General features: G+C 34.6%; 1 protein-coding gene across 1 annotated transcript in view; it reads right to left on the bottom strand.

Annotated features, from left to right (window-relative positions):
• The window catches only part of LOC149475389 (scavenger receptor class B member 1-like), a 37,814-nt gene that overhangs the window by 20,637 nt on the left and 2,243 nt on the right, over nt 1-14,934 (bottom strand). Inside the window, exons 2-3 of the mRNA XM_089713390.1 lie at nt 6,758-6,849; nt 6,115-6,278 (exon numbers count right to left, since the gene is read on the bottom strand). Of these exons, the coding sequence (XP_089569516.1) occupies nt 6,115-6,278; nt 6,758-6,849 (256 nt within the window). The remainder of the gene's footprint in view (nt 1-6,114; nt 6,279-6,757; nt 6,850-14,934) is intronic.

Below are 14,934 nucleotides of genomic sequence, written 5' to 3'. Positions count from 1 at the left end.
TTAATTGCTAATTAAATGGTACATTTTGTATTGGAGGTTAAGTTCGCTATTGTACACATACTAGCTTTTCGCTCGTAGCTTCGCCCGCGTATTAAAAGGAAAACCCGCATAGTTCCCGTTCCCGCGCGATTTTCGGGATAAAAACTATCCTATGTGTTAAACCCAAGTTACCCTCTATGTGTGTGCTGAATTTTATGAAAATCAGTTCGGCAGTTTATGCGTGAAGGAGTAACAAAACAAAATACAAACTTTCGCATTTATAATATTAGCACAGTATTACCATTATTTCCTACAGTAGTGCGACGAATGTACTTGTGCAGAGAAACGGAGGGGAACTGGCGGGGGTCGGGCGACGCGGGCCGCGTAAAGCAAACACGCTTAGTTTGCTTTACCTAGCGCGAAAGGATGACGCATTCGTATTTTTTGTGTAATAATTTTATTATACATAGGTACTTACATATTCTATTATGGCGCGCACAAACTGTTAGGTTTACGGATGTAAATCTACATTGAAATCCCAGAAGGAAACAATATTTCAGAAAGATGTATTAATTGTATGTTGAATTAAAATCAAAGCTATGTATAATGTATATGTTGTCCTCATTATTTTCTAATCAGATTGTACATCCCAATGCGAATGCATTACTTAGTTAAATGTTATAATATACAATTAAGAACATCCAAAAATAAAGTGTCCACGTAAATAATATTTAGCAGTGCAATATCGGTAATTATATATTTATGAACAAATAATTACATCAGATTTAATAATCGCAATTATTTTGAATGTACATATGAATAAAGATTTCATCATAATATTAATAATCACAATTGTTTTATTTCCCATTTGTTGCAACCCTAGCGTATTTTCGTGTGGCAGCGTAAGTACCTACGCTGGCGGCGGCATCGCGCGACATCAAAGGCGATTCCTTACTGTAGGAAATAATATTGTAATACTGTGATATTAGTATAGTGTCTGGAAAAGGTAAAGAGGTTTTGAGAATTGTTGTTGAGTTATTAATGATTGCATGCATACATGCATTGCATTTTTCTGACTATCTATACTAATATTATAAAGCTGAAGAGTTTGTTTGTTTGAACGCGCTAATATCAGGAACTACTGGTCCGATTTGAAGAATTCTTTCGGTGTTAGATAGCCCATTTATCGAGGAAGGCTATATATGGCTATATAATATCATCATGCTAAGACCAACAGAAGCGGAGCCACGCGGGTGAAATCGCGGGGCGCAGCTAGTGACTATTGTAATTATAATAGTAAAAAACTATATTGAAAATTTACCCACAATTTATACTGTTGTTTACAATTGTATTTTCAACGCAATATGTTTATAATACGTCGAAAATATATGGAAAGTTAACTGAATATAAAACAAAATGATTCTTAATCACGATTCATGATGTAAACACACGACACTGACTGGGAGACTGTTATAAATGCTGAATCCATCGACTTAAAAGTAAGTACTTTTTACGACTTAGTCACTGCGTTATATGACAAACATGCACCTCTTAAACTTGTCAAAAAGAAACATACGCCTGCGCCCTGGCTCTCACCTGAAATCAAATCTCTTATGAATAGGAAAAATCGTGCAAAGGCTAAAATGAAGACAGCAAAAACGGATCAATTGCGTGAAAAATATAGGAACGTCCGTAATCGTTGCAACATACTGTGTAGAGATGCACAAAGACGCCATATCCATAACTCGGTCGAGAACGGCGACCCCTCTTCAATATGGAAGTTTCTAAAATCCTTAGGAGTTGGTAAATCATCCTACGCGTGTTCACGTAATAACTTTAATATTGACGCTTTAAACGCTCATTTTTCATCATCTTCCAACCTTAATGCTTCTACTATACAACAGACACTTAATTCTCTTTCTACCACCTCAGCTCCTAATTTTCCCCCGTTCTTTTTTAAACGATGCACTGTGGGAGAAGTTAAGAAGACGATATTGTCCATATCTTCGAACGCAGTCGGTGCTGACCTTGTAAGTCGTAATATGATCCTTCCTATCCTTGATATTATTGCTCCTGTCATTACCCACATCTTTAATTTCTCACTTACCTCTGGCAAATTTCCAAATTCTTGGAAAGATGCTCAGGTTATTCCTCTTCCTAAAAAATCCAATCCAAATTGTTTTTCTGATTTCCGTCCTATCTCTATTTTACCTTTCCTTTCCAAGGTCCTCGAACGCATCATCCATGCTCAATTAAGTTCATACTTAAACACTCATAGCATACTTTCTCCTTTCCAATCCGGTTTCCGTCCTGGTCATAGCACGACTACTGCTCTCGTTAAGGTCACTGATGACATCCGTGCAGCTATGGACAATAAACAACTCACCATATTGTGTCTTCTCGACTTTAGTAACGCATTCAACACTGTTAATCATGATATTTTACTGGGTTTGTTACGCCTAATTAACTTCTCCCCTACAGTACTCGAATGGTTTCAAAATTACCTGGGTGATCGGCGGCAGCGTATCTTGTTGGATGGTAAACATTCTTCTTGGTGTGCTGTTCCCGCTGGTGTACCACAGGGTGGCGTCTTGTCACCTCTCCTATTCGCCATTTTCATAAATAATCTCTCCTCTCGTATAACTTCTCTCTACCATATGTTTGCTGACGACGTACAGATCTACATTCACTCTACACCCAGTAATTTATCCGATTCTATTAACACTATTAACGCTGAACTTGCAACAATAGTAAAATGGTGTGATGAATTTGGACTTAAGATTAATCCTTCCAAAAGCCAAGTGATCGTTGTTGGAAGTCAGTACCTTATATCAGAGATTGACTGGGGAATTCTGCCGAGTGTTAAAATTGGGTGCGAGGGTATTCCTCTCAGCAATCAAGTAAAGAACTTAGGTGTAATTATGGATCAAACGCTCTGTTGGTCGCAGCATCTCCAGCATATCAGTCGTAAATTATACGCTGCATCTAACTCCTTACGACGCCTCCGTAACTTTTTACCCATACCGACCAAAATTATGTTAGCACAGTCCCTTCTCCTTCCTATTCTTGACTACGCTGATGCTTGCTTTTTAGACTTAACATCTGAGCAATTGGATAAACTTGAGCGACTTCAAAACTATTGTATTCGGTTTGTTTACGGTCTCCGTAAATATGACCACGTTTCTCATTTTCGTAAGAAGCTCAAGTGGCTCCCGATCCGCCTTCGCCGGAATGTTCATTACCTACAACTCCTGTATCGAATCCTCTTCAATCCCAAAACTCCTTCTTACCTAAAAGATCAGTTCCAATTCCTGCACTGTGATAGCTATTCTTTCCGATCTGTGGACAGGTTGGTGCTGTCTATGCCTCCGCACCGCACACAGTTCTACGGTGGCTCTTTTACCGTAAGGGCCACCAGATTATGGAACTCCCTGCCAGTTAGCATCCGACAAGCTCAAACGCTGTCCACCTTTACCAAACAAGTCCGAAATCACTACTTGAACCTAGCATTTAACTCGGATTATTAAGATTAATTAATTAATTATTTGTGTTTTTATTTATTTTTCTATCTAAACTACAGTATGAGTTTATGTATGTATGTATTATTGTAATATAATTATTATTTGTAAGTAAGTATGTATTATTGTAATATAATTATTATTAGTGTATTATACTATATTATATGTAATATATATAATATTTCATATGTATGTAATATGTAATTATAATAGATCATATATTTATGTATGTATATATATATATATATATATATATATATATTTGTACTTCCTACCTACCTCCTTTTTCATAATATTACTCCACACAGTAGGTTGCCTGGAAGAGATCACTCTTAAGTGATAAGGCCGCCTTCTGTGCTGGACTAGTTTTAAGTTTTAATTTTAAGAATTTATTTGTATGCCAGCACATTAAAGTGTTAATAAATAAATAAATAAAATAAACAAAAATTAACAAAAACAGAGAGGCGATTGTGTTAATTAATTTATAATATTCAGTGTCACCTTTTGAGATAATGATATTTAATTTTCAATAGGGCATTGCATTTTGATTACGGTTAATACATCACTACATAGTATAAAACAAAGTCGCTTTCTCTGTCCCTATGTCCCTTTGTACGCTTAAATCTTTGAAACTACGCAACGGATTTTGATGCGGTTTTTTTTAATAGATAGAGTGATTCAAGAGGAAGGTTTATATGTATAATAACATCCATTAAATAGTGGAAAAGTACTGTTATTTTTGAGGTTTCTAATGTGATGTCGTAAAAAATTACATTTTTTCCGCTTACATTGCAAACGCAGGCTGAACCCTACGAGTTTTATCAAATTAATGTACTAAGTATTATACACATTGAAAAGGTCTACAGAAAAGTCCGCGATGGTATATGTCTATCTCTTATGGATAACCCACAATAACTTTTTTTTGTCATTTACTTTTTACGACAAATAATGGCTAATTTTTGAAGCGATTTTAATCAATACAGCATTAATCCTTAACCAATTAAATACCTTGAATACATTGTTCATTTAATATAGATCTATATGGCCCTTTACACCGTATGATTTAAGTGAATATTTTCGAAGATATTACAGATTTAAAAATTGCGGGACGTAGCGTTTGCGGCGGTACCGGCCGGCCGCCCGGCTATATATTTTATACCCGTGCGAAACCGGATCGGGCCGCTATGTTTTTATATTATACAACGTTCACAGTTTTTCTGTAGTGTATTTAGTATCAGCAATGCACCCGTGCGAAGCCGGGACGGGTCGCTAGTTCATATAATAAAGAGGAAAGATTTGTATGTTTGTACTTGTATTCTTCAGAAAAATGTTTTATAGTTTTTATAATTTGAAATTCTTTCAACATTAGAACGCAACATTATTTCTGGGTGAAAAAAACTACTTTTGGTTAAATATTGTATTTTTCTAAATTTACGATTGTCATTGTATAGTTTTATTATATACGCGGTATCAAATTTAATCAATTTGCATTTGCAAAGGAATAATCGAAAAGTTTTTATGTAACTAAACTTTTATAGCAGGCAATTTGAATATGCACACAGCAGTAGGATATTTTTTATGAAAAATTACATTTGATCTTACGATTTTACGCATTTGTATTATAATAATTCATGCAATTTTAAGTGTACGAATTATAGTCCGTAGAAATTGGGTCAAAATCGAGCCTAAAGGAGTCGGTGAGATACAAACAGTTATGGTGCATTTATACCAAACGAACATAGAGCTAGAGCAAGAGCATTCTTTCGGAATCTTTTAGTGTAAACGAAAACTCGTATTCAGTGTTGTGGTGTTGTTCAGTATAGAAAATTGAATAGAATCTTATCGAACGCACTAAGAACAACGACAGAATGCTCTACGCAGTTTACACTAAAATAATTTGACATAAGGTTAGAATGAGCTTTCGCTCGTTTGATGTAAATGCAACGTTACATACAAACATACAGGTGCGAATAGTGCTTTATTGTCTCCTATAACACAGGTCATTTCCTAGCATAGGAGACATTGTTCAAATATTGCAATTAATTGTACCTACGGTTTATTTTTAAAGTGAAACTTTTATTACATCGTCTCAAACTTTTTGGTCTGTGTAGCGCATGTCGCGTGTATCGCGGCTGCCGAGTAGGTATACCTACTCGGCAGCCGACCGTCACGCGACATGCGCTACACAAAGCAGTGTTCGGAACCGTTCGAACAGTTTCACTTTTACCGTGGTTTCATAAAACCACACAACATTTTTTTTTAGTTATATGTAAATTATACCATACTTGCATGTACATGTATATCTTTTGTTGCTAAATAAAGAATTTGTTATTATTTTTATATTATTATAATAATACTAGCTTTCCGCCCTCGGCTTCGCCCGCGCAGTCAAAGAAAAACCCGCATAGTTCCCGTTCCCGTGGGATTTCCGGGATAAAACCTATCCTGTGTCCCGGGGTAAAAAGTAGCCTATGTCCTTTCTCGGGTATCAAAATATCTCTATACCAAATTTCATGCAAATTGGTTCAGTAGTTAAGGCGTGATTGAGTAACAGACAGACAGACAGACAGAGTTACTTTCGCATTTATAATATTAGTATGGATAAGCTAATACTTACGAATACACGTAAGGTCCAACATCATCCAGATGCAGTTTTTCATCCAGACCATCTCTGACCCTTTGCCAATTGGAATAATTAAAAAGGTGGACCTTCATCAGAGGTTTTACTGTAGGCCTCCTCCACATTGAATAAGCTATCGAGTTGTTACGAATTGCCATGTTCTGGGAAGAAAATTAAAATAATAAATGACAAGAATAATCCAGGATCCTACGCGGCTACGCCCATTTTTGCAAGTGATTACTATCAATTTTAATGAGACGCCCAATAATTTCCTGTACGAAACTCTCGATTGTGGTAGCTAACAGAGGTAACAAGGATATAGTGTGTTGATTTGATGGTTCTCAAATATTTATTACTAACTTTAAAAATTTTTACACCTTGGGTTACATTAGGTATTGCATTTTTGGTAAGGATCTCAAATTTTTTTGAAAATGCAATTTAGCCTATGTTGCTCAGTGAAGATGCATCTTTCTAATGGTGAAAGAATTTTTGAAATCGGTCCATTAGTTTATGCGTGAAAACCATACATACATACATAATTACAAACCTTTTCTCTTTATAATATTAGTATAGATAAATAAACAAAGTTTTACTTGAGATTTTTTTCGATAATTATTTATAAATAAATACTAAAACTTACCGATACAATAGCATCATTGATTGTGTCAGTGAAACAGAAGAATATCGTGCCCAATAGACTGAGAACGAAAGTCGCTGATAACACTGTTATTACTGTAACAAAGAAAAACACTTCTAAAAGTATGTTATTTCTTTAAGAATAGAAAAAAAGTTGTGTGGTTTTATGAAACCACGGTAAAAGTGAAACTGTTCGAACGGTTTACACTGCTTTGTGTAGCGCATGTCGCGTGACGGTCGGCTGCCGAGTAGGTATACCTACTCGGCGCGATACACGCGACATGCGCTACACAGACCAAAAAGTTTGAGACGATGTAATAAAAGTTTCACTTTAAAAGCTATAGCCTGCGTTTAAATATAGATTTCAAAATAACATCATATAGGTAATATAAAATTATTCTAAAAAACATGTAGAAATGGTCTATAGGTCCTATATTCGTCAATATATTCCTAACTAGCTTACCGTCCGCGGCTTCGCCCGCTTTGTCTAAAACCTAATAATTTATATACTAAAACCTTCCTCTTGAATCACTCTAACTATTAAAAAAACCGCATCAAAATCCGTTGCGTAGTTTTAAAGATTTAAGCATACAAAGGGACATAGGGACGGAAAAGGCGACTTTGTTTTATACTATGTAGTGATTTTATAAATCTTAATTTCCTAATGTTATAAAGGGTTTTTCAAAGATATATAATATGCAGTAATCAGGTAAGTAGCGAAAACTGACGCTAATTTTTATTGAGCCACAGCGAGCTTGGAGCATTTGGGCCACCTTTTCACCTAGTCATAAACAATATCATTGATTATGTCGTTAGTTATTTTCCGGTCTTACAAGTATATATAGATATTGCGTCGTCATCTGGTTGAATCTGCTATTTGATTGAATGAGTACCGCGTGAATTGAATAACAACATTGCTGAGAAATGAGAATTTACTTTTTCGAACAGGGCTCCTATTTCTGTGTAGTTAAAAAACAACGAACCTAACCTAACCCATCCCCTTATCCAAAGTTATTAAAAAACTTCAAACTTGACTTGTCCTTAGTCATTCAAAAATGTCGTCAATCAATGAACGCGCTAGTCATTCAATCAAATAGTACTAATCAAATAGTAGTAGTCATCCTACTAATATTATAAATGCGAAAGTTTGTGAGGATGTGTATGTGTGTGTTTGTTACTCTTTCACGCAAATACTACTGAACCGATTACAATGAAATTAAGCACACATATAGAGGGCAACTTGGATTAACACATAGGATAGGTCCCGGAAATCCCAAAGGAACGGGAACTATGGGACTTTTTCTTTGAAAACGCGGGCGAAGCCGCGGGCGGAAAGCTAGTATAGAATAATCAGAAAACTCTGTATATGGTAATGAATAAGCTCTGAAACTATAGGAGCGGCTTTGAAATTTTCAACGAGGGATTTCGAATTATTTGAAGGTACTAACTGTATTAAGCGCGTCACACACGGTGAAGATTTTATCTTAAGATACTGTAATATTTAATATCACAGTATCTTAAGGTATCCGGTATCAGCGTTCTGACCATCATTTTTCTTTTTGTCATTTCGTACTAAGACCCCTGTAGAACCGCAAAATTTCGGGTCATTTGTAACAGGATGGCGGTTCTACAGGGGTCTTAGTAGGTACGCAATGACAATAAGAAAAATGATGGTCAGAACGCTGATACCGGATACCTTAAGATACTGTGATATAAAATATTACAGTATCTTAAGATAAAATATTATAGTATCTTCACCGTGTGTGACGCACTTTATGATAGTTTTATTATTTATAGTCATCGGACAAATTATTAATGACGACGTGGTTGGCGCAGTGGTAAAGTAACTGCCTACTGAGCCGACGTTTACCACTGCGCCGACGCGACGGACCCGGGTTCGATCCCCGGTCAGGGCAAATATTTGTGTGATGAACTCAATTATTAGTTCTTGGGTCTGGGTGTTATCTATATATGTATTTATAAAATATTATATTTATCGTCGCCTAGTCACCCACAACACAAGCCTTAAATTAATTAATTTTTAATTAATTGAGCTTACTGTGGGACTAGATCGATTTGTGTAATAATGTCCTTTAATATTTATTTATTTATTATCTGTAAGTGGTAGGCTCAATAAAAGCTTAACTCAAATAGAATTAAAATGGCAATCGATCTATAAAATCTCATAAGGAAGTAATATTCCAATCTTTAATTTAATACTATTCGCATAACCCATCCTACATAAAACTTAACTGTTATCTACAATAGTTATATTTATAAACAATTATCGCCTGACCACTTATCAGCTGAGTAAAAAAATGACCCTGATAAATATTCCAACAAAATTATCCCTTATTTGTTTGAATGTTATCTTCGTTAGAGCAACGGAGAGTCAAGTGCAATTTTTGATAAATTATTACTATTAAAATATAATATGCCTAGAATCGAATCGTAGTGGAAATTTGTCCGGATAAGGCAATTCATTTAAAATTCTCATCAAAAAATCGAGACAACTCAAAGTTTATGTTTTGATTTTTGATAAGGATATCAGAAATAAAATATCATTTAATAGTGCATATTTAAATACATAGTATGAGGTTTTTAAATCATAATGTTACCTCTAAATTAAAATTAAGTTTATAGGTATACATAAATAATATAAAATACATAAAACAATCAAAACAATAACAATACAATGTTTCGTACTATAATCTTCTTCTTATATATAAAATTCTCGTGTCACAATGTTAGTCTGCATACTCCTCCGAAACGGGTGGACCGATTCTCATGAAATTTTCTGTGCATATCGGGTAAGTCTGAGAATCGGCCAACATCTATTTTTCATATGTACCACGGGTGAAGCCGGGGCGGACCGCTAGTATATTATAAGACTACTCTTCGCGGTTTCACCCGCGTGGCTCCGCTCCTGTTGGTCTTAGCGTGATGATATATGTATAGCCTAACCTTCCTCGATAAATGGACTATCTAATAGAGAGTATAAGAATTTTTCAAATCGGACCAGTAGTTCCTGCATAGAAATCTAAATAACAATATTGTTAACACATGTTTGTACTAGATTTCCGCCCGCGGCTTCGCCCGCGTTTTCGTAGAAGAACCCGCATCGATCCCGTTCCAGTGGGATTTCAAGGATAAAAAATAGCTTAGCCTATATCTTATTATTGGTCTTCAGCAACCTACATGCCAAATTTCATTGTAATCGAGTAATTTTTACATATTTACTAGCGGTCTTCAAAGAAAAACCCGCATAGTTCCCGTTCCAGTAGGATTTACGGGATAAAACCTATCCTATGTGTTAATCCAAGTTACCCTCTATATGTGTGCTAATATTTTATGATAAATGGTTCAGTAGTATTTGTGTGAAAGATTAACATACATACATACATCCATCCTCACAAACTTTCGCATTTAAAATATTAGTAGGAAGGAAGACAAATAAAGTATTTTTTATATTTTAATTTGGTCCATAGCTAAGCAAAATAATTTATTTTTTTATCAAATCGAATCACCCGTTCTTGAGCTATACACAGACAAACAAAAAACCATTAAAACTGTTTTAAAACGGTTAAAATATAACTATAGCGGTATGTCAAAGCTCTACTATCATATCTTATCTATGGTCAAGGGTCAGTTGTAGAAAACGTGTATTATTTTCATTGTTAGTAATGTTTTGTATTGAAAATATTAAATATATTCAATGGAGTTTAATTTTCAAATTTCATGAATGAAGTATTACGTATGAGATTTTTAATTTAAATGCAGGTACGCATATTTTTTTTTATTTTTTAACAACTAAATAAGGCCGGGGCTAAGTGCCTAATTTTATTTTAACTGTAATATAAGTGATAGCCTTTGGGCTCCTTCATCATCATCATCATCATCAGCCCATATATGTTCCCACTGCTGGGACACGGGCCTCCTATGAGGGTACAGGCCATAATCCACCACGCTGGCCAAGTGCGGGTTGGCGGATGACACATATCGTCGAACTTTTGATTCTTCGACATGTCGGTTTCCTCACGATGTTTTCCTTCACCGTTCGAGCAGTGGTGATGTTACAACATGCGCAGATAAATTGAAAAATCAATTTATTTCCTGCGCGCTCGCCCGGTCTCGAACCCCGGACTTATCGATTCGAAGTCCGAGGTCTCACCACTGAGCCACCACTTGGGCTCCTTAACAATGTTCAAATTTATACTTTTTTATTTTAAACTAGATTTCCACCCGCAGCTTCGTACTTTTAGTCAAAGGAAAACCCTTAATTCCGTCTAGCCCCCTTTCGCAACGCCCGATATGGAATTTCGTTACAAAAATATGACTTTTGGAAGCAGACGAAAAACACACTTTTTTTCCCGCGCAGTCGGTTAAAGCCAATGTGACTAGCAAAATCAAACGATTTAAAGCTTCAATTAATGTTTATGAAGGTTATGGACAATGGCAATTAGTAGACGCACAGATAATAATATAATACTATAGACGGATATAATAATTGGTGTAAACGACAGAACTATATCGATATACCTAGTTCTGTGGTGTAAACAAATAACTAGTAGTTAACAATAGAAAGAATTTAGATTATTATAAATAAATAAATAAATAAATAAATAAATAAATAAATATTATAGGACATTATTACACAAATCGACCTAGTCCCACAGTAAGCTCAATTAAGGCTTGTGTTGTGGGTACTAGGCGACGATAAATATAATATTATAAATACATATATAGATAATAACACCCAGACCCAAGAACAAATAATTGAGTTCATCACACAAATATTTGCCCTGACCGGGGATCGAACCCGGGACCGTCGGCTCAGTAGGCAGTTACTTTACCACTGCGCCAACCGCGTCGTCACTTACAATAAAACCATTTTTTTTGGTTTTTCATTTTGTGTGAATTTTTTAGGATGCGATCGTAATTCGCTGTTCCATCCCCAATTTAATTCCATTCAAAATTACATTCTAACACTTCTTATACTTTTTGATTGCACTGTAATGTAAAATCTTATTTTCAGGACAGTAAGTAATATTTTTTTAAGGGATTCCGTTTCCAAGACATCCTTAAATATTTTTAATGAATGAGGTGTAAAAAACAAAAGAAAACATTCCTTTTTACACGCTATTAGCTTCACCTGTATGTTTGTAACCGACTTCTTTGGGCGCGATTTTGACCCACTTTAAACGGCCAGATTTCGTTCAAACTTTGTAGATTTATTTAGGACCGATGACAATAGACTAATTTGATAAAATAAATAATAGTTAAAAAAAAATAAAAAACACGCGTTTTATAGAAAACCGAACTAAAAGCGTGTTTTTTAGTTTTTTTAAACTATTATTACTTAAATAGTGTTTTATTTTTTTGTACTCTGTAGCAGTATAGATAGTACTCAACTATTTAATAATCTGTGGTATTGTCCTTGAACTCATCAAAACGATTAAATAAGTAGACTTTTTAGCGTAGGTAATATGCGAATTTCCTGCAGATAAGTGGCAAAAAAAGATACAGAACAAATTGTTATTTGTATAAATTTTTCATGAGTGTGTAATTTGCTATTAGTAAGTTTTTTGTGCCTTATTTTGTTTAGTGCTATAGATATCAAATTGAATGTATTCAATATTCGAATCGGGTTAAAATTATTTTTGCAAATATTATAGGTAATATAGCTATTTTTAAAAATAGATACGTTGATAATTTGAATTCGTTTGAATATGCAGTATAGTGAAGTATAAAATAGCTTTCCGCCTGCGGTTGCGCCCGCTTTGTCTAACATTTAATAAATTATATTATATATTATGTACTAAAAACTTCCTCGAGAATACGAATACATGAGCGAATCTCAGAAAGCAGACATGTTAAATTTGAAATACCTATTGCTCCTGTTGGTCTTAGCGTTATATCCTTCTTCGATAAATGGGCTATCAAACACTGAAACAATTTTTCAAATCGAACCAGTAGTTCCTGAGATTAGCGCGTTCAAACAAACGAACAAACTCTTCAGTTTTATAATATTAGTGTAGGTAGGTAGTCCATTTATCGAGAAAGAAAACACGAAAATCACAGCTAGTAAGAAATAAAGAAAACACGCTTTATAAGATAAACTCATGGAATGATTTTATTGTCACCTATCCTTGATAAGTGGGTCAAAATCGAGTCTAGTAGTCGGTTTCCCACTGTTGGTATACTAAGCTCAAAGGAGGTTATAGTTTTGCATACGCTGAGTACGTAAAAAATACAAGTATAAAATTCCAGATGCTTTTTTTTTTCAAATAGATGAAGTCTTAAAACTCTATCTGTACACCCATAACAAGCAACCCGCCCAGCTTTGCCACTAGCACGTGAGCTATCGTTTAAGGTTATGTTTTCGTAGACAAAATGCTCACATTAGCGAAGCGATATATGCTGACTAAGCGAAGCCAGAGAAGAAAACATGGATTTTCAGGGAAAATTTAGCAAAAAATTTTTGACGTAATTTTGTTGTTTAAGTATTTTTTTCATGATCAGTGTATGCAAAACTACAAGTCCCTTCGCGCTTAGTATATATACCAATAGTGGGACACCCTGTATAGGTTCAAACAGGTGAACCTAGGAAAATCGTGTCAAAATACTGTGTACAGAATGCAAATACTCTATCTATTATTGCGGTTATTTTACTAATTATAGTTTATACACATTAAAATGTTTTGTTAGATTTTTATACGACATGTGACATTGCCCACACTTGGCCAGCGTGGTCAATGATGGCCGGACAGAGAAAGCGACTATACTTTTATACTATGTAGTGAAGGTATTAATTTATTTTATGTGAGTATTACCTAGCGTTACTTATTAGCACAGATAATATAATACTATATTAGTAGTAATAGTAAGTTATACAAGTATTTAAAATCGTTCAAGTACTTTAATAGTAAAATGATTTTATTTCGCCAATAAACTATTTAACGACAAATTATAATATTATTTGCATATGGTAATGATACGGTAACATCGATAACATTTGTTTTGACGTCTACAAAACAAACAAACTCGCATATTTATCATAATTATTATGAATTAAATTAATAATAATTAATATTCATTCATATCTTTAGTGACTATGCACATTATACTAGTTCAGATTGAGGAGGAAAAAAAGAAATTTTTGAAGTGAAACTCCTTTAGGCGCGTTGAGAGTAAAATTTCAAGGTCGCGTCATGGCAATCCGTCACGAAATGGAGTAAAGCGACGATTTCGGTATCTTTGAAAAGTTTCACTTCTGACACGTGTGCACGGCACACATGCTCTTTTTTTAATCGCGCTTTTTAGCGATGTTTTGGAATAGTCATTTTTTACCATTTATCAACTACTAGATATATTTCCGCCCGCGGCTTCGTTCGCTTTGTCAAAAACTTAACCTATTGAATAGGTTTTTTATAATTATAATTTTGTTTAAGCTAATGGCAAACAACAACTTTTACAAATAAGGAGGAAGTATGGTACATTCATGAAATAACTTTTATTCTGTCAGTTTTCTTTCTGTTTGTTCAGGCTTATCTCCGGAACTCTAGTCTCTTGTCTCTTTAAGATAGCTGATGTTAAGATAAAAACAATATCTGTTCCTATAACTAACACATGGCACTTAGATTATAGTTTGAAATTCGTAATTTCTATTTAAGTAAGTATATTTTACTAGCTTTCTACGCGCGGCATCGCTCGCGAATTTTGAGGAAGAACCCACATAGTTACCGTTTCCGGGATAAAACCCATTCTATGTAAGGACATAGAATGGGTTGTAATGGGTTTTATAAATTTATAAATTGTTGGAGACATGACATTTACACAAACAAATTTGATTGACATGACAAATTTCATTCTACATTTTTTTTTCATTCAAAACGGACAAACTGAGTTAATTTTGCATTTAATATAGTATAGTTATACATATATAATACTAGAGGTCCGCCCCGGCTTCGCCCGTGGTACAAGGTAATAAAAGGTAGCCTATGTCCTTTCTCGGGTATCAAAATATCTCCATACCAAATTTCATGCAAATTGGTTCAGTAGTTTAGGCGTGATTGAGTAACAGACAGACAGGCAGAGTTACTTTCGCATTTATAATATTAGTATGGATTAGTTTAGGCTTTCAGCATAAATTCTTTATTAATTTTGATGCAAAATACAGAT

Source organism: Colias philodice, chromosome 30 (genome assembly GCF_061535455.1).
Source record: "Colias philodice isolate Cphi_HAF_F1 chromosome 30, ilColPhil1 Martin Lab GWU primary, whole genome shotgun sequence".
NCBI lineage: Eukaryota > Metazoa > Arthropoda > Insecta > Lepidoptera > Pieridae > Colias > Colias philodice.
The sequence above is the reverse complement of the archived record's forward strand: the minus strand, read 5'-3'. Positions and strand labels throughout refer to the sequence as shown.